The sequence below is a fragment of the Aedes albopictus genome, chromosome 3 (assembly GCF_035046485.1).
Source record: "Aedes albopictus strain Foshan chromosome 3, AalbF5, whole genome shotgun sequence".
Classification (NCBI taxonomy): domain Eukaryota; kingdom Metazoa; phylum Arthropoda; class Insecta; order Diptera; family Culicidae; genus Aedes; species Aedes albopictus.
In genome coordinates this window covers 194099250-194118368 of record NC_085138.1, presented here as the reverse complement: position 1 = coordinate 194118368, position 19119 = coordinate 194099250, and the positions used below count along the sequence as shown (strand labels likewise).

General features: G+C 38.2%; 1 protein-coding gene across 1 annotated transcript in view; it reads right to left on the bottom strand.

The window, feature by feature from the left end:
- LOC109427199 (neuroligin-4, Y-linked) overlaps positions 1–18344 on the bottom strand; it is a 231187-nt gene extending 212843 nt beyond the window's left edge. Inside the window, exons 1-2 of the mRNA XM_062857113.1 lie at positions 16745–18344; positions 16482–16645 (exon numbers count right to left, since the gene is read on the bottom strand). Of these exons, the coding sequence (XP_062713097.1) occupies positions 16482–16645; positions 16745–17031 (451 nt within the window). The 5' untranslated portion in view covers positions 17032–18344. The remainder of the gene's footprint in view (positions 1–16481; positions 16646–16744) is intronic.
- Positions 18345–19119: the final 775 nt, after the last annotated feature.

Below are 19119 nucleotides of genomic sequence, written 5' to 3'. Positions count from 1 at the left end.
GAGGCCTTGGGGAAATTTCTGTAAGACCCCCTGAGGAAACTTGTGCAGGAATCCTTTGGGGATGAATGTGTTCATCCTTGTAAAGTTAACTAACAGAAAGCATGAAAAATCTGAAAAGTCGCTGAAGGAGCATCCATTAAGTACGTCACGCTAAAATAGGAATTTTTCAACCCCCCACCTCCCCCCTTCCAACGGAATTTTCCTATACCTGATGCATTGCTTGTCACACTTTCGCACCCCCCCCCCTCTCCAAGCGTGACGTACTTTATGGATGGCCCCTGAAGAAATCTTTGTAACATAGCTTAAAAAATCCTTGGAGAAAAAGTTTAAATCTCTACTGGAATTTCTCAATTGAATCTCTAACGAATAGTGAAAGTGGACTTGAAAAAACGCTCAACGAACCTTTGGACGATTTCCTGCATCAATAATTGGAGATTTCTGAAGATATTCCCGCATGTATAACTAACTTGTAAGAAATCTTTGAAAGGACTTCAAGAAAAACCGTTTGAGGCATTGCTAAGAACCCATGAAGAAGTTTCTTAAAAAATCTTGTATGAATTGCTAAGGGATTCCTCTGGGGAATCGCTGAAGCGATCATGTGGAGTAGCGCCAGAGGAATCGTTTATGGAAATCTTTAAGAGATTCTATATGGAATTCTTGCGAATACTTACTACTAAAGAAATTCCTTCAGAAACACTTGGAGGGGTCCCCGAAACAATCGCTTTATCAACTTTCGAAGGAAATCTTGGAGAAATTTGTAAAGCATTTCCTAGATAAATCTTCAAAGATAACGAAGAAAGAAAATCCGGACGAAATTGGGGTTATCGCTAAAGAAATCTATGAAGGTAGGGTAGCGAACCACTTGGGCAGCGGCCGATATTTTGGGCACTCTTCGCTATAACTCAGTCAATTCCAAACCAATTTACTTGCAATTTTGTACACGGCTAGATACTATACGTATCTCATCGCGTTCCAGAATTGTGTCAATTGGTTTAGAATTGGCTGAGTTATAGCAGAAAAGTGCCCAAAATAGGACCCCTGCCGAGATGGTTCCACTTCTCTATCAATAGAAAAATTCCTGATGAAAACTTCGGAAGAATACCTAAACTAAACAATTCGTAGATCTAGATCTTTTCCAGCAATTATTTTGGAAATCCGTCCAGCAATTCGTAATGGAATATTTTTGAAAATTTATTCGGGAATCCTTTCGGCATTTTTTTCTGAATTTATTATTTTAAAAACATCTTTGGCAATTCTTTTGGAAATTGTCTGAGCTATTGTGCTGAAAATTGTGTTTGCAATTCTTTTGGTAAAAAAATTCAAGATTTTTTTAGCAACTCCGTTAGAAGTTTCATTGAAAATTTCTGCGGCAGTTCTTTTGAGATATTGTCAGGCAATTCCTTCAAAAACTTCCTTAATCAATTCTTGACATTGGTTCAGCAATGACTTTTCGAACTTCATCAGATTTGTCAAATTTCTACGGAAATTTCTTCATAAAATCCGTCTGCAACTTCCGCTGTTTTTTTTTTACTATTTGTTTGAAAAATCCTTTGGCAATTACTTTGGGAATAACTTCAACACTCATCTGTAAACTTCTCCTGGGAAATTCATACAGAACTTGAATGAGTAATTCAGTTGGCATTTATAAATAGAAAATAAATAAATAAATAAATTCATTTAGTGAAATTCCTGTGAGTAAACTGTGGCTTCCTTTAGCGTATTCTGGTTTATGGAATCATCTTTGGCGGAGTTTTTTCGACAAATCCTTCGGAAATCCATTTAATATTTTTTATGGGATTTGATCCGAAAATTCCTACAAGATGATTTTTGAAGTTTTCTTGGACAATTTTTTCGAAAGCTTTTTCGGCAATTCCTTCGAAATTCGGTTTGGTAACTGTCTTGAAAATTTCTCGGCAATAATATTTGAAATTGATTTAGGTTTTTATTCTTGAAAATATCTACGGTGTTACTTTTCGAAATTCTTTAGGCAATTGCTTTGGAAAATTATCAGATAATTCCTACGGGATTTCCTTCAGCAATTTCTTTGAAAGTTTCACCGGCAGTGCCTTTGTTAATATACCTGAGAATTACTTTTTTAAATCTTTCGTTAGTCCAATAGTCAATAGATCGTTCCTTATGGAATCCAGTCTATTGTTACTTTTGAAGTTCCATGAGACACGCTCTTGCGAATTTGAAAACAATCAAAAGCATTAACAACCTAAGGAATTAAAAAAAAAACTTAAAATGATTACCAGAGAAGTTCACAATCAATTTCCCGGAAAAAAAAATCCAAAGCAATTCCTAAAAATGTTTGATGGGATTCCAGTAGGAATTTGTGTACGATTCTTCAAATAAATCTTGCAGGGGTTATTATATAAACACTTGAAGATATCCTTGCATTCCCGAGTTCTTGTAAAAAATATGTGTAAAATATATGGGAAAATCAGTGTAATAATGAATTAAAGGAATAGATTTAAGAAATTATTTTTAAAAAACGTGAATAAAGTCTAAACGAATCTATGGAGATATCGCAAGAGAATGTATTGAATGAACTATTTAAGAAATCTTTGGAAAAAATCCTGAGGAAGTTTGGGAGGAATATATAAAAACCTTTTTTGAAGGAATTTTTTTTTGGAATTTTGAATAAAACCTTGGTAGAATTCCTGAAGCGATCCCTGGAATAATCCCAAAAAGTAATCCTCGACAGAATGCTATGAGAAATTATTGAACAAATTATACAAGAAATGCTGCATCCGATTGATCAAATCTTTGCAGGAGCTCTTAACAAGATTCTTGAAGATGTTCTGAATGAATATTTGGATTATTTTCAAGAGATTTTTTTAAAGAAAAAATTAAGATATCCTTGGAAAAATTCCCTTAGGAATTATTGAAGCGGTTTCTGCAGATTCCTGCAGCCATTCATAATTCACTTAAAGGATGCTAAATACTAGGCATTCTCAATGAATTCCTAATGAAAGTGGCAAAACAGTCTTAGGGGCTGTCCATAAACCACGTGGTCATGATGGGTGGGGGGGGGGTTCGGCCAATGACCATTTTGTATGGACGAATAAAAAAATTTGTATGGACAATTGACCACGCCGGGGGGGGGGGGGGGGAGGGGGGTTGAAAAGTCCCAAAAAAATGACCACGTGGTTTATGGACAGCCCCTTAGGAGGAACCCTTGGAGAAATAATTTAATTTGATAAGATAGGGTATCTGTTCCTTTATAATTTAAGCATATAGCTCCCATTTTCATCCCCCTTCAAAACAAAGAAATAAAGCGCGTTTTGATTTGTTTCTTATTTTTGTATTTTTGTTAGAAATGAGCACGAATGGTAACAAATATTATAAAAGCAATCGGTACAGTAATCGCTTTGTTTTTTAATAGGATGTATTAGGGATCTTAAGATTACTAAGAGCATGTTAACCCTACCAGGAATCCCCAGAGATTTGTTTTGAACGATTTTTCAGAGGAATTGCTGGAGGAATCATTAATAAATTCGTGAGAAATTCTTGATTGAGATGCTTGATGGAAACTCAGAATGATTTTTCAAAAGGTTTCTAGTAAGAATTTTGAAGGAGGTAATCGCAATGGAAAGAACTCCCAGAGACAGGGATGCCAGATGATTTTTGAAAAATCTGTATTACTCTTTTCAAAAATCTGTATCCCATATAAAATTTTAGTGAAAAATCTGTATCCCAAACAAAAATAAAATAGTCCTACTAGCTCAAAAATCTGTATTTCATACAAAACGAAATCTGTACGGATGCTCAAAAATCTGTATAATACAGATAAATCTGTACATCCCCGCCCAGAGGATCCCTAGCAAAAAAAAAAACCTTCAAGGCATGCTTGGGGAAACTGCTAGAGTGGATGGATATTAAAGAATTCGTTGAGGGATTCTAGAAGAATTTTTTAAAAGAACTCCTACAGAAGTTCCTCTTAGAATATTCTTAGAGGAATTTCTGTAGCCTATAGACTGTAGGGATCCTTGAAAATCTGAGACCCTTCGGCCCAAACCCGTACGGTAATAAAAAAAATCCCCTATAGATGGGGTTGAATTCTAGGAAGTGGAAGAATTCGTTTACTTTGGATTCTTACTGATGGCTGACAACATTGTCCATCGTGGAATACGAAGGTGTCTGTATCATAAGTGGAAGTCTACTACGGATCCGGACGATTTTCGGTGGTGTGCAGGGTGAGTAACAACCAATAAGAATTTTTAATTTTGAACCAATTTACTACTTCAGACCATTTCGGAGTTATACCCCTTGTTGTAACAGTTCTACTTTAATCAAAAATGAAAGCATAATAATCATTATAAAAGGCAATTTACTTATTTTTTGCAAAGGAAATAGCTGGATTGTTAAGTTGTGTGCTCCGCTGATAACTCAATTAAAATATCAAAAATGAAAAACGCGAATCTATTTTGAGAATCTTGAAAGCTATTGAAGTCATCGCACAATAATGAATCTTCTTTGCATCAACGCTGCCGCCTACCTGCAGATCTCGCATTGATTCCACGGAAGGTATTTTCGAGGAAATCAAATAAGGATTTGTTGCGATGGTGAACCTCTCAACAAATAAGGGAGGCACAAAAAAAAAACATCTCCAACCAGAATGGTATTGAACGAACGGAAGTTGAACGACGAAAAGTGCCAGATAATATTTTAATATCGAGAAAGATGCCCCAGCTCAATACACACGATGCCGAAATGTAATAAAATGGGACCTTTTCCCCATTTTCGTAATCTTGAGCCGGCTTGGAGCGGCAGGTTTCTAGCCCGCTCAGTGCTCGCTCATGCCATACACAACACTGTTGTAGCAAGACGAAAGCACAACTTTTTCCTTCCTCCGATAGCAGCAGTGTGTTCCGTTAAATTTTGCAGTAAGTTTGCTGCCGGAAAGCAATGTGTACGCTCCGGATTTTATGTATAAATATACAACCCTTGCGATACGAGCAAACTCACCTTTCCTGAGGAAACAGGAATTTCAATGGGAAACTGGGTCGAAGGTTTTATGATGTTTTTACGAATCACGGAGTTATCATTTTCTCTCTGCGGAATATTTTATGCTTCTACTAATGCAAACATTCAGGTGCCATAGCCCTCTCCGCATGCTTGTGTAACCGAAGGCATAAGGCGAGATAAATATTTTCCGGGCCACTAAGGATCTGTTAATAATTTATCTCAAGATTTCGTATCCCGGCTAGGATGCAAAGGACCGGTTGAATGGTTTCCTCCGGTCAGCTTTCGGTGCCACCGGTCAGCTACTTGACCGAACCAGATGTTACCTAGCTGTTGATCTTAGCGTAGCTAAGCATTAGCATTTTTTTTCTTTTTGTGCTGCCGTCAATTAACCAAAGTAGGTACCTTCACGGGTACGAACGCAAGAACGGAAATTATCAGGGTTCAGGTGGTTGGATGCATAAATCAGACTTTGCACAGATTTTGTAGTCAAATATCGAAAATTTATGGGTGGTTGCGCTGATGTGGGTACGGAGTCTACTATGTACAAAGTTTTTTTTAGCACATCAATTTTAGCTATAACTTTGTGGCTTAGTGACGTAAAAGGTTTTTCAGAAATTTTCGTTATTCACTATTCAGATACCTGACAAATGGTCACACCAACAGGTTACGGGGACCTGGTATAATACGCACCCCTGCTAAACGCCCTAACGATATTTCATTATATAAATGAAGTGGTTCTACCCCGTTAGGCAGAAATCCGTAAGGCCGAATACCGTTAGGCCGAGTGGGGCACTAGGCCAAATGGGTTGTTAGGTTGAATTATTTGCTAGGGAAACTCGATGGTAAGAAACTGTTAAATATTTGAGGGCAATTGTGTTCGACTCAGAAATTTTGGTTGCCTTTAAATGCAATGAATTGAATAACACAGTAACATTTTTCCATGTTTCAAAGTGTAAGGTACACCGGGGCAAGTTGAAACGGGTGGGGCAAGATGAAACACGAAGTTTTGAAACAGATTTCAATACAATTTAGAAATTTATCCTTTGCTAAAATATTGTTTGAATCAAAAACTATGTGTTATGGCGGTCAAACTGTTTATCATCATTAGAAAACATCATGTTAACCCGCTGTTTCATCTTGCCCCACCCGTTTCAACTTGCCCCGGTGTACCTTAAATTAGAGTTACCGTAAACCATGTAGTTAGCTCATGTAGTTCATAGATGTCTAGAGATGCTATTCTGAGCATGAATCAGTTTTAAAAGTTTAATTTTATCGATGATGCAGGCATTTATTGTGGTACAAGTTGATGATTTCAAATGAAATTACCATCCTTCAGGCATTTGGTCTTTAAGCAGTCTAATTCACTAATTGTAAGAGTTTTGTCGCGTTATTCAGATTCAGAAGAACAATATAAAACAGAGAAGAAAACTGTATTTTCATACCTATGTTTGAAGGTTTGCTGATCAATTCGGCCTCAAAATAAACTTTTCTATTAGGAGTTATTGCATCTGGCTTTGCTTTTTTGATGGCCGTGCAAATGTTTAATCGTCTAAAATATTTGTTCACACGTCAAACACCAAAGAAAGTAGCAAGTAAACAAACCGATTATTCAATATGTAACCGACACTTAAAATTTCGAGCAGCGAAACGAACCAATGTATGCTGAAACTGATGGGAACATATAGTGGTGTGACAAAAAAAATCTGCAGGGGGTCGAATGAGGTGCAAAAAAAGCAATACTGTTAAAATTCAATCATGTAGTTTTATAAAGATCCACCTGGTACTGGATTTATAGAAATTATTTTGGCAATATTTGGATATCAAACAATGAAACAATGTAGAATAGCCCAAGGTTGCGACCATTCATTTGCAAAGATTTACATTCATTTGCTATTATCTCAGTTCAGAAGCATGCTATCGAAAAACAATGTATGGATGAATTTAACCTTGAAGTTTTATCTGAAAGTTTGTCGAATAACATTGGGGTCGCAAACGTATACCAAAGTCGTGAGCGAGCTGTGAAGGCAACTCTCCACGCGGTGAATGTAAATTTCATTCACGCTGTGGAAAGTTGCCTTCACAGCTCGCTCACGACTTTGGAATGCGTGTGCGACCCCAATGTTATTCGGCAAACTTTCAGATAAAACTTCAAGGTTAAATTCATCCATACATTGTTTTTCGATAGCATGCTTCTGAACTGAGATAATAGCAAATGAATGTAATTTTTTGCAAATGAATGGTTGCAAGCTTGGAATAGCCTATTCTTAAAAATCTAGCAATATAAAATTACATATTAAATTTAACTATAAACCTAAACCTTGTTAAAGCCAGATTATTTCAGCACTGCTGCCATAGTGCCAAAGCTTCACATGGTCTCGAGCACGTTTGGTATGTTCAGTTTCATCGCCCGGTCTCATGTGACACCTACGGCCCAAAAATAACAAGTCATGTTTAAAACAATATTTTTTTTAATGAACAGACGTAATGCTTGTTACAGTAAAAAGACTCTGATAAAAAAGTTGGCAAATTGGAAGTTGGAAAATTGCATTAATGTTTATCAGCATGAACTTTGATGAAAATAAGTTAGTAACTTTTGGTCAACAGCAAAATTAGCAGCAAAGTTAGGTGGAATAACCTTATTGATTTGTTTATTCCATATATAGCCTGACAATGTTTTTCGATTGAATTTCAATTTACTATCGATAGCTGCGGTTAACCCCGTTCATCATAACTGTTTGTTCCTGGCTAACTGCTAACAGCTTGCTGTATTATAAGTCAATTCTATTTCACCTACCAAATTGATATTTTTTTTATTTCGTTTGTGCAAATATAGGGGAATTCAGGTATTTTGGACAGACCGTTACGCGTATATATTTTGGACACTTCCATTTGATTTTGCCGTAAATATACAAAATATATACGAGTAACGTTCTGTCCAAATTACCAGAATCACCCTATAACGATAAAATCCGTATACAAATATAATGACATATTCGGCATAACGACCCTTTCGGTCTAACGGCATTCGGCCTAACGGCCTGCTCCCAAATTAAGTTTCCTTCAGATGCAAATAAACTAGATGTAAAATTGAGCGGGTTGAGCACAAGAATTACTAGAAGAGTCGAAAGAAAAGCGTGGAAAACGATGATTTTCCACATTTGGAAATATTGTCTAATATGAAGCACACAGAATTTAAACAATAGCGCGCTGATTTTATGGAATCAAGAATCAACACACTAACTATCATCCGCTTCCTACACCCTCCATTGCTGCCGTAAATAGTTAGATGGAGTTCTCTGGTATTTCATTAGAATTCAAAGCGGAAAATGCTAGAGGTCGTTTTGCCCTAACAGTTTTTCAGCATCTAAAACGTAGGTAACACTAATATTGTTCCGTGCGGACCAAAAGTTGGAGTCAATTAGTCAAAGTAGTATACAATGTACAGTATCGGACAATAAAAATGCACCAAAGCCGTTTCCCATACAAAATAGCAGAGAAGAGAAGGTCATCTCCGGAGTCAGAAATTGATAAATAATTCATGCGGTTGGTCGCGACAAATAGCGGTTGAAATCACACTTTTTATACGGAAATGTTCAACCGTGTTGACACGAAAGAGCAAAGTGTTTCAGAGGCAGGTACACCAACTCAAAAACTGATTCGTTTAACTAGAATGTATTTCGGGGACCCAGTCAAAGTTGATTATCTCTTAAAACCGTCAATAGGGTATGCGATACAATAGTGGTGGGAATATGTATATTATCATTATGATAGTTGAGAAAAATTGGTAAAATACCATTATTATGCTTTAAACCAGCCTGCAGTTGCAAAAAAAAAAACATGTTTGGTACGTCTAACATATTGGTGGTCGAAGCAACAATTGATATGCTTTCAATGAAACGAAATTTCGAAAAATAAGTGAATTAATCATCGATATGACGTCATCTATTTATTAATGTTGATTATACCTGAAAGTAATCAATACACTTTGAGCCATGCAGTTGTTTTGACGTTCATACACGATGGAAACGAAATAGGCAGAAACAAAATAAATCGAGTCATTTTTTCACGCCGAAAATTTATAACTTTTCGCGTGGTCAGTTTGTTCTGAGATGCCCTTCTCTTCTCTGAAAATAGTCAACTTTAGATTGCCATATCTCAGTTATTTCTCAACCGATTGTTTTCATTTTTCTGTGACGAACTACAAAATATTTCAATTCTGAAAAACTATTGAAAAAATTTGGTGATAACTATTGATACAAAAGAAAAAGATAGGTTGCATTTTGACAATAAAAATGCACCAAGACAATGGAAATCTAAAGTTGACTATTTTGTATGGGAAAACGGCTTTGGTGCATTTTTATTGCCTGATACTGTATCTTCCAAAACGCAAGAAACCTAGAAAATCATCTTTATATGTATTTATGATTTGACCACGTTTGCTTAGGTAGTGCATATTACCCTCTTTCTATAGTTTATAATTAATAGTTACCATTATAATTATACTGTTTCGCAATAATGACTGTATTTATTTATTCAAGTTTTGTTTAGTTTTTTTTAGATTACATAAAAAAGTTTGTTCAACATTGTGAAATAAATGCGTATTACCAAAGATGCCATTGATTTAACACCTAAATGCACATCTACTTTCACATGCCATCACCAGTAAACAATAGTTTAATCCTTTCTAGCTTCAGTGGTTGAAGTCAATTAAAAGACGTGGACATTGTCTTCAACCAGAGGCTGTACAGATTGAATGAAACTAAACACTAGACAAGGGACACACGAAGCATGCACTCAGTGCACTGCAATGGACACGGAGAAGAAACTATCCTCACGAAACGTTTCATCGCCCGGAGCGTGAATCGAACCCTTATCCCATAGATTAGAAACTTGGTATCCCTAACCGCACGGCTACGAGGCGGCTTAGGGACAAAACGTCGAAAGACAAAACATCGAATGCCAAAACGTCGAATGCCAAAAGGTCGAATGCCAAAACGTCGAAAGGGACAAATCGTCGAAAACGAGTAATCTAAGCAAATAGTGAATTATTTATTCTTTTAAAGGATACTCATTCTTTCACTTGTATCTGCCAACTAATTCAGAGGGGAGCCTTCCTGAGGCTCCTGAAACAACAGCTCAGGGTGGGCATGTTTCTTGACCAGTTCTTCGCGGGTAGGGAATATTCGCACTGTCGTATATAAAAACTCACATCACGCCACGTCACGTTAAGTGTAGGTATGTAACATTATTTATTCCCGGAATTTCCCGGCCTTTTCTTCTCTTACTTATTTGGAGCCCCTTCTACTGGCACCCAGTGTTGCAATTGAACTAAACCCGAGCCAAAAATGAACTGAGCTTGGATGTGTCATCAAATCTTATGTCCGTTCTGACCAAGGTGCTGCCCTAGGACTTTGTGACGCATCTGCATACATGCGTTGTTGCGCAAAAATATGCGCCACAATGAAGTGGGATATTTTGGCATCGGGCATACAGTGAAATCCGGATTTTCCTGTAATCCACTGTGACCGAACCGGTTCCCCCTCGAGGGTGAGTTTCTGAATCGAATCAGCCCAAGATTGCTAGAATCGGTGAAAAAATGGTAGAAACATGACCATTTCAGTTTACCAGGTACCAGGGTACCATGTTGGCATGTTGGCATTCTGCGGGTGCAGTTCTTGCTCAAGTTGCGTTTACTTTCGAGCTCACGTGCGTTCCAAATTTTGAACTGAACAATGTTCAAATATGTTCGATCGTAGCGTGCCGTTTTTGAACTTCAAGCGCAAATTGATCGCGTTCAAATGCAACACTGCGAGTGGCACAATGCTAGTGGCACCTTCCACAAATTTTCAGCATTACGTCATAACTTCCTTCAGGGTGGCTACGATGGCGGCCTCTAGCTATCGTCGGCCGGATCTTTGGCACCTTTAGGGTGGCGATGGGGATCTTCGGGCGCATTACTCCTTCAAGGGCGTCTGGTTTGGTTACGGTTGTCCTTCTCCGCAATTCATCCGGTATTCCAGAATATGGTACTAGCACAACAATGCCAAGTATTCACACAATAATCTTTACACAGCTGGTGGTTTCAACTCGGGTCTGAAGCATCATAGAGTGCAAAATGAATCATTGACCTTCAGCGCTTGGGCAGTAACCCGATATAATGAGACATAATGAGTGTGTCCCCGTTAATTAGTTCGTCATCCTGCCATCTTGATGGATCTACCGTATTGCCACCCCTCTCAGGCTATCGTGCCTACTATGGGCTCCAGAAGAAACTGCGGTCAAAAAAGATTCACCCCCGCACCAAATGCACCATGTACAAGACGCTAATAAGACCGGTGGTTCTCTACGGACACGAGACATGGACGATGCTCCAGGGGTCTCCAGTTAGCCTAGTGGTTAAGGCTATGGATCGCCAATCCGGAGACGGCGAGTTCGATTCTCGTTCCGGTCGAGAAAATTTTCTCGACTCCCTGGGCATAGTGTATCATTGTACTTGCCTCACAATATACAAATTCATGCAATGGCAGGCAAAAGAAACCCTTCAATTAATAACTGTGGAAATGCTCAAAGAACACTAAGTTGAAGCGAGGCAGGCCAAGTCCCAGTGGGGACGTAGAGCCATAAAGAAGAAGAAGAACATGGACGATGCTCGAGGAGGACCTGCAAGCACTCGGAGTTTTAGAGCGACGGGTGCTAAGGACGATCTTCGGCGGCGTGCAGGAGAACGGTGTGTGGCGGAGAAGGATGAACCGCGAGCTCGCTGCACTTTACGGCGAATCCAGCATCCAGAAAGTGGCCAAAGCCGGAAGGATACGATGGGCAGGGCATGTTGCAAGAATGCCGGACAACAACCCTGCATAGTTGGTGTTTGCTAACCATCCGGTTGGTACAAGAAGGCGTGGAGCGCAGAGTGCACGATGGGTGGACCAGCTGGAGCGTGATCTGGCGAGTGTTGGGCGTGACCGAGGTTGGAGAGCGGCAGCTGCAAATCGAGTATTATGGCGGCAAATTGTTCAGTATCTACTCTATTATCATGATTTTGATGTTAACTAAATAAGGCCGGTACAAATCCCATTTTCTTCTTTTGTCACATTTGTCGTCAAGGGGGGGCATGATAAATAATAAACGATTTTGATGAAAAGTTACCCAAACAATTAGGCAAAATCATCAAACTCATCGGATTTATTAAGAAATTTTCTCGGCGACTCTAATTTCATTATAAAATTTTTGAATTTGTTGAACAATTTATTTATGTCCCCCCTCAAAATGCCGTTTTCCTACCAAAATTTTCCGAGGGGGCGGTGACATAAGAGAAAATCGAAATTTGTGTCAGCCTAAATGAATGAAATGAACTTTGCCTCACTTTTCCTAGGGTATAACTTTTTTCACAGACGTTGGATCACCTTGCGGTCTTCGTCAAAGTTGTTTGGTATATAGTCACCTACAGAAATACCAAATGGTTTGAATATTGAACGCTTATAACGCCACCTAGCGGCAAAATTTGAAAACCTAAGATTTCTGCATAAGTGTGGGCCGCTCTAATGGATATTTTCAATTTGTATAGGACACAAATATTTCACCCGAATTGTGTATGGGATACATATTTTGACCTAAATGGAATCCAAAAAGTCGACTAGAACGTCAAAGGGCCTGTCCATAAACTACGTAGACTTTGGGGAGGGGGGGGGGGGGTGTTCTGCCCAAATTCTACGGTCCATACAAATTCCGAAAATTTTGTATGGACGAAAGTCTACGAGGGGGAGGGGGTTTGAGATTGCCAAATTTGAGGCTACGTAGTTTATGGACATCGCGAAACAGGAAAGCCCCTCCATGAAGGAAATAATATACTCCCACACATTTGGTAATAAGCCAGCTTTACTATATCTCCACATATCAATAACACAAACAATTCTTCAACCCTTTCTAACTCGAAGCGCTCGAAGCCAATTAACTTGCTTCCCTTTGTGTGTGTCCCGGCAATTTCAGTAAGCTGAGATCAAAACGTGTGCTCTCAACCAAACTAATTGACGATAGGCGCATATAATTGGAGGGCAAACGAAAATTTTATGAATTTAATTGATATGGAAAGCAAGACTTTCTCTTTAATCGGAAACTATTCAGCTTTGATTTAAGTTTGTTCAATTGACCTGAGGGTCTAAATGTCAAAAATAACGCAAATAACTTGAAACAGGATATGAAACATTGTATGTATCATCATCTGAACAATTTTTATAGATATGTCGTTGCATATGTTTGTCTTTAGAGCATTCACTTCGTCCCGAACCCCAAGAAGTGAACCGCCCTTTGATATTCGGGTTTATTTTTTGTATTCAGTCGGCAAACATATGTCGACAAGCTGTGTCGTTTTCATGCATATTTTTTGTGATAACAGTTAGAACTGACACGATGCACAGAATATTGTGCCCAGCGGGTCAGCGGAAAAGTGATATATGCATCAAATTGAAAACGTTCGACCCCTGCTGCATCTACTACACTCTTAATTGAATTTGTTATTGCTTTGACCACCCTGTTGTGTTCTAGCACGGATGCCAAGAAAACTAATATCCAGCAGAACCAGTCACAGCACTTTCAATATGTTTGTTCATCAGAATTGATTTTTTGTTTTTGATATGTGGTTGCAAGTCTCTCGGCTGCATTACAAATTAATATGGCTTGTTCTTAATTGTCTAAGAATGTAATTCCGAGAAAAGTCAGCCCGTGGCTGATAAGCTTTATTATAAACATAATAATGGAGCGTCAATAAAGCAACTCCGCATGTCGCGATACCTGCTGGCTTTGAAGTTCATCGAAAATAATTAGACCCGTATCATTTATTTTGTCATTAGGGCTACCAATTTCCAAATAGGGTACCGTAATCCGGGGTAACATTGATCAGAATTTTCGATCTTTCTTGAATAATTCTCTTGTTGAAGCAAATGTTACATGTTTTATATTTTTAAAACAAGTACTGGCCCTCTGATTATGTGTTGAGCTACTCGAAAAAGTATTGTACAACATTTATACATGTTTAAATAGGCTTTTTAATCTAATTTTTGATTTTGTTGATTTGGGGTAACATTGATCATGTCAGTGATCAATGTTCGTTTGTGTTGAAAATACCCTTACTTACTAAATTCGTGGTCGCTGATTTCGAATATGTTGTCCAAATTCTTATAATTTATGTACTTTTTGAGTTATTTTAAGATTAAAATCCTCCAAACCGCGAATAACGCCTAAAGGTAGGCAATGTCTTCAGGAATTGATAGCCTACTTTTAAAAAATCGTATATTTTATTGAAAAAGAGCATTTTCATAAAAGTTTCGTTCATTAAATCTAACTCTAGGATATCATATTGAAGTAATACAGTGAATTCGAACCTCATATTGTACCTAGTATTCGTGTCATGCATGAATGTTTGACAATGTATCTCATTGCGTTACGAAACACAGTTATAGAAAAATCGATTTATTTCAATGTTTATGAAATTCAATTTTCAATAATTACATGTTATTTAATAGCTAAATAACAGTGGAGTACGATATAATATTCGATAGCAGAACCTGATTCAATGTGAAATGCTTGTTTGAACATTTAATGAGGTCGGCCAAGCCGATCAATGTTACCCCGCTGATCAATGATACCCCGTTTTACGGTAGTTCAAAACTAAGAAAAAAAAAATAACTTTTGAACCAGTTGATCTTTTATATACTTTTCTTTGTTTGAAAGATATTGAATTGTAGTTTTCAGGAAAAAATCGTTGAAAGGTCTAATTTGTGCTTAGGTGAAAATATATCGTCGATTTCCTGCAATAAAGCACAACTCAAAACATGTGAATTTTCAGAATAGGCGTTTGAAAATTAGGAATCTTGAAACACCTCCTACAAGTTCACTTCTTTCACTTATCGTTTAACAAAAGTACCGTAATCCGGGGTATCATTGATCAGCGGGGTAACATTGATCGGCTTGACCCACCTCATGAAATGTTCAAACAAGCATTTTACATTGAATCAGTTTCTACTATGGAATGGTATATCGTAATCTGCTATCATTTAGCTATTAAATGGCATGCAATTTATGAAAATTGAGTTTGATAAACATTGAATTAAATCGATTTTTCCATAACTGTGTTTCGTAACGCAATGAGATACACTGTCAAACATTCATGCTTGGCGTGAATACTAGATATAATATTAGGTTCGAAATCACTGTATTACTTCAATATGATATCCTAGAGTTGGATTTAATAAACGAAACTTTTGTGAAAATGCTATTTTTCAGTAAAATTTACGATTTATTAAAAGTCGGCTATCAATTCCTTAAGCCATTGCCTACCTTTAGGCGTTATTCGTGGTTTAGAGGATTTTAATCCTAAAATAACTTAAAAAGTACATTATTTGTAAGAATTTAGACAAAATATTCGAAATCAGCGACCCCGAATTTAGTAAGTAAGGGTATTTTCAACACAAATGAACATTGATCACTGACATGATCAATGTTACCCCAAATCAACACAAGCCAACATTAGATTTAAAAACCCTTTTAAACATGTTTTAAAGTTTTACAATACTTTTTCGAGTAGCTTAACACAAACTCAGAGGGCCAGTACTTCTTTTAAAAATATAAAACATGTAACATTTGCTTTGACAAGAGAATTATTCAAGAAAGAACGAAAATTCTGATCAATGTTACCCCGGATTACGGTAATCGTATTTAAATGGTTGTATCATGAAAAGGGACCGAAGGACTATATGTATCATGAATTTTGGACTACTATTTTCAATCACTATTGAAAAAAAATACTAAAAATTGGTAAAAATGCCAAAATTTCGCGTTTTTCAACAATTTTTTGTGTGAGATGTAAGTTTACATAGCTTTTTATGAAGTATTTTACAAAGTATCACGACATTTGGAGATTGCATCGACTTTCAATGGAGTGACTGAATGAAAAAGTTAATTTCTTATATTAAATGGTTTAATAATGCTTTTATTCAGTTTCTTCAACCAACGTAGAACGTGAAATGTAATCACACAATAGATTTCCATAGCTTGTTGCGAAAAATGTTTATGAACTTATTATTTGTTATTGTTACATGCAAGATTACGAACCTACGTTTAAATTAATCTGTAAAACTTTGAGAATGAAACAAAAATTTCATTAACCCGCGAGCGGTCACGTCGTGTACTGAGTACACGCACCATGAAAAATGCACGCATGTGGTACACATCGTGAGCGCGGCGTCGCTGCAGGTAGTCAAAGACGCGACTGCTCGAGGATTAATTACTAATTAGAGTTCATTTCAGAGGTCAGGTACCACAACCTGATGAGAAAGATATTCTTTGAAACTTCAGAATCTAAATATTTTGATAGTTTTGTTTAAGTTATGTAGGTGCAATTGGTTCCATTTACTATAACGGTACAACTTTTAAACAACTGACAAGAAAGAAGTGCCATTTCCGGCTAAGTAGAGGTAACTTAATTATAATTCACGGTTCTAGTTGACGCTATTTACCTTGGGTTGGGACGTAGATATTCAAGTATAGACAATCTTCTGATTGGTTTTTCAGGTATGGTAAGAGTCGTTTTAAATATTCTAATCTACCACGAGGCATCCGCTCCAGCGCCGCCGTTTCGTTGGCAATGTCTGGAAGACGTTGTGGGCAGACGGGGCTGAATCTGTGGGAAAAAGGTTTCACCGTTGAAAATACTGCCTCGAAGAAGAAGGGTCAATTTGGGCGAAATGAGCCAAATTGTTTCACGCTTTGGAATTCCTACCTGTCTGCCTTTTTGACTCCGGACCAAAGGGCACCTGTAACCGGTGGCATGAAACGTAGGGTGCCCACCGGGGGCGAAGCATAGGGAATCCCGCGGAATGCCTCAACCGGGTCCAGATGCCGACCCTCCAAATGTTCGATCGTGCCAGACACCGAACCGTACTTAATATGCACAACGCGCGAAGTCGTCTTCTTTACGGAATCATTTTCATCACTGTTGCCACTACCGCCGCCGCCGGATATGGTCGGGGCGAATAGTGGGATTATTATTACCAACGATATCAACATGATTATGCTGGTCACGCTACTCGATCATTGACGGCATTTTTACACTTGGAAGAATCATCCGTTCTCCTCTCTGGAATTGCTTTTTTCTCTGCTCCACGCTATATTTGACACTCTACTGCATTATTATCACATCCTTTTGGCGAATCGTGACATATTCATTTTTTCTAGGATTTCTTTCTTCTCCACACACTCGCACTGATTTCGCTAGGTTAAAGCTATGGTACACCCTTTCAACAACTTCACTGGATCCCTTTTTCTTTGTTTTGAGCTTACATCACTTCCAACAAAACACGAGATAGAACGATTTCATCAGATAGCAGTAATTCAATTGCTTCACGCTTGATTACTACCCATCCAGCAATTAATCTATCATTTACTCTCACTAATCACTACAAGATCCCACAACATAGCTTCTCTAGGGCTTCACTATCTCTCATCCCACCTGGACCCCTACCACTCTCGGCACGCTCAATAACATTTCAACCTTTTCTGTGTTGCTTTATGGTATCTGGATTTTCTTTTCTCTTCTCAGAATCGTTTCACTCTACATCACCATCCTGCGGTGGTCTTATTTCCAACACGTACATTTTCCCTTCCCTATATATCCTTGCGCGGAGCTTTTCCCATCGAAGGAACCATTCGTAAATCAATACTCGCAGCAAACTGTAAATCCACCGTCGCCTAGCAGCCAAAAATCATTGCTGCCTACGACTTCGAAAATGCTGCATCGATTGCTATCCGTATCCTTGGGACTGTATCCAGCACGAAGTAATCCGCAATATATCCATCGTAATGAAGCGCTTTCTCCGCAGACTACGTTCCCCACAAAAACATGAACCCCGGCACAAGGGGCCTACCAGTAACGACAATAATTTGACATAATTCACATCACAAAGCAATGTACAACGGCCAGGCACATCCAAGCAGGCTAAACAAAATCTTGCCTTTCCCCCGCTTCACACCGCTGGTGGAAAGTTTTCACACCTGCACACACCCAATGCCACAAGTATTTATGTCCACCCGCACGCGGCGCCCCCCGGACCGATTCTTCCTCTCCGGTGGAGATTTTAGGGCAGGTCGCGATTGACTTTCACAGCCTACTTCTCGGCGTATTACGACGCGCTCGGCAGCCGATCAGTAACGTCTCGCTATCCACTACAGACTAACGGGGCCGAATTTCCCAACCCTGCTGCTGTGCTGTTGGCGAACGGCCAGACCAGACCAGATGATGATGATGGGTTTGGCTCGCGGTGCGTTGAACAGCGTCTCCTGGTGGTCGGAACTTGAGCTGCGGAAAAACAGCTGGTGCGCATGCCTGATGATTGTTGTTGGTACACGACACGGTTGTCAAGGTGGAAAACGGCTGACTGTTGTGACATGTGGTTGCTATAATTCAGGGGTGTTACAAATTCTAATGACAGTTGGATGAATACAATGGATAACGGTAGCGTAATGATTAAAAAATGACGAAAATTTTTGAAAATGTTCCTATTTTGCTCATTACCGTAACATTGATCGGCTTGACCGACCTCATGAAATGTTCAAACAAGCATTTCACATTGAATCAGTTTCTGCTATCAAATGATATATCGTAATCTGCTATTATTCAGCTATCGAAGAACATGTAATGCATGATAATTGAATTTCATAAACATTGAAAAAATCGATTTTCCCATGAGTGTGTTTCGTAACGCAATGAGATACATTGTCAAAAAATCATGCATGGCATGAATACTAGATACAATATGAGGTTCGGAATCACGGTCTTACTTCAATATGATATCCTAGAGTTGGATTTAATCACCGAAACTTTTATGAGAATACTTTTTTTTCAATAAAATATACGATTTATTTAAAGTAGGCTGTTAATTCAATCAGCCATTGCCTACCTTTAGGCGTTATTCGCGGTTTGGTCGATTTTAATCCTAAAATAACTCAAAAAGTGCATAACTTGTAAGAATTTGAACAACATATTCGAAATCAGCGACCCCGAATTTAGTAAGTAAGGGTATTTCCAACACAAACGAACATTGATCACTGACATGATCAATGTTACCCCAAATCAACAAAATCAAAAATTAGATTAAA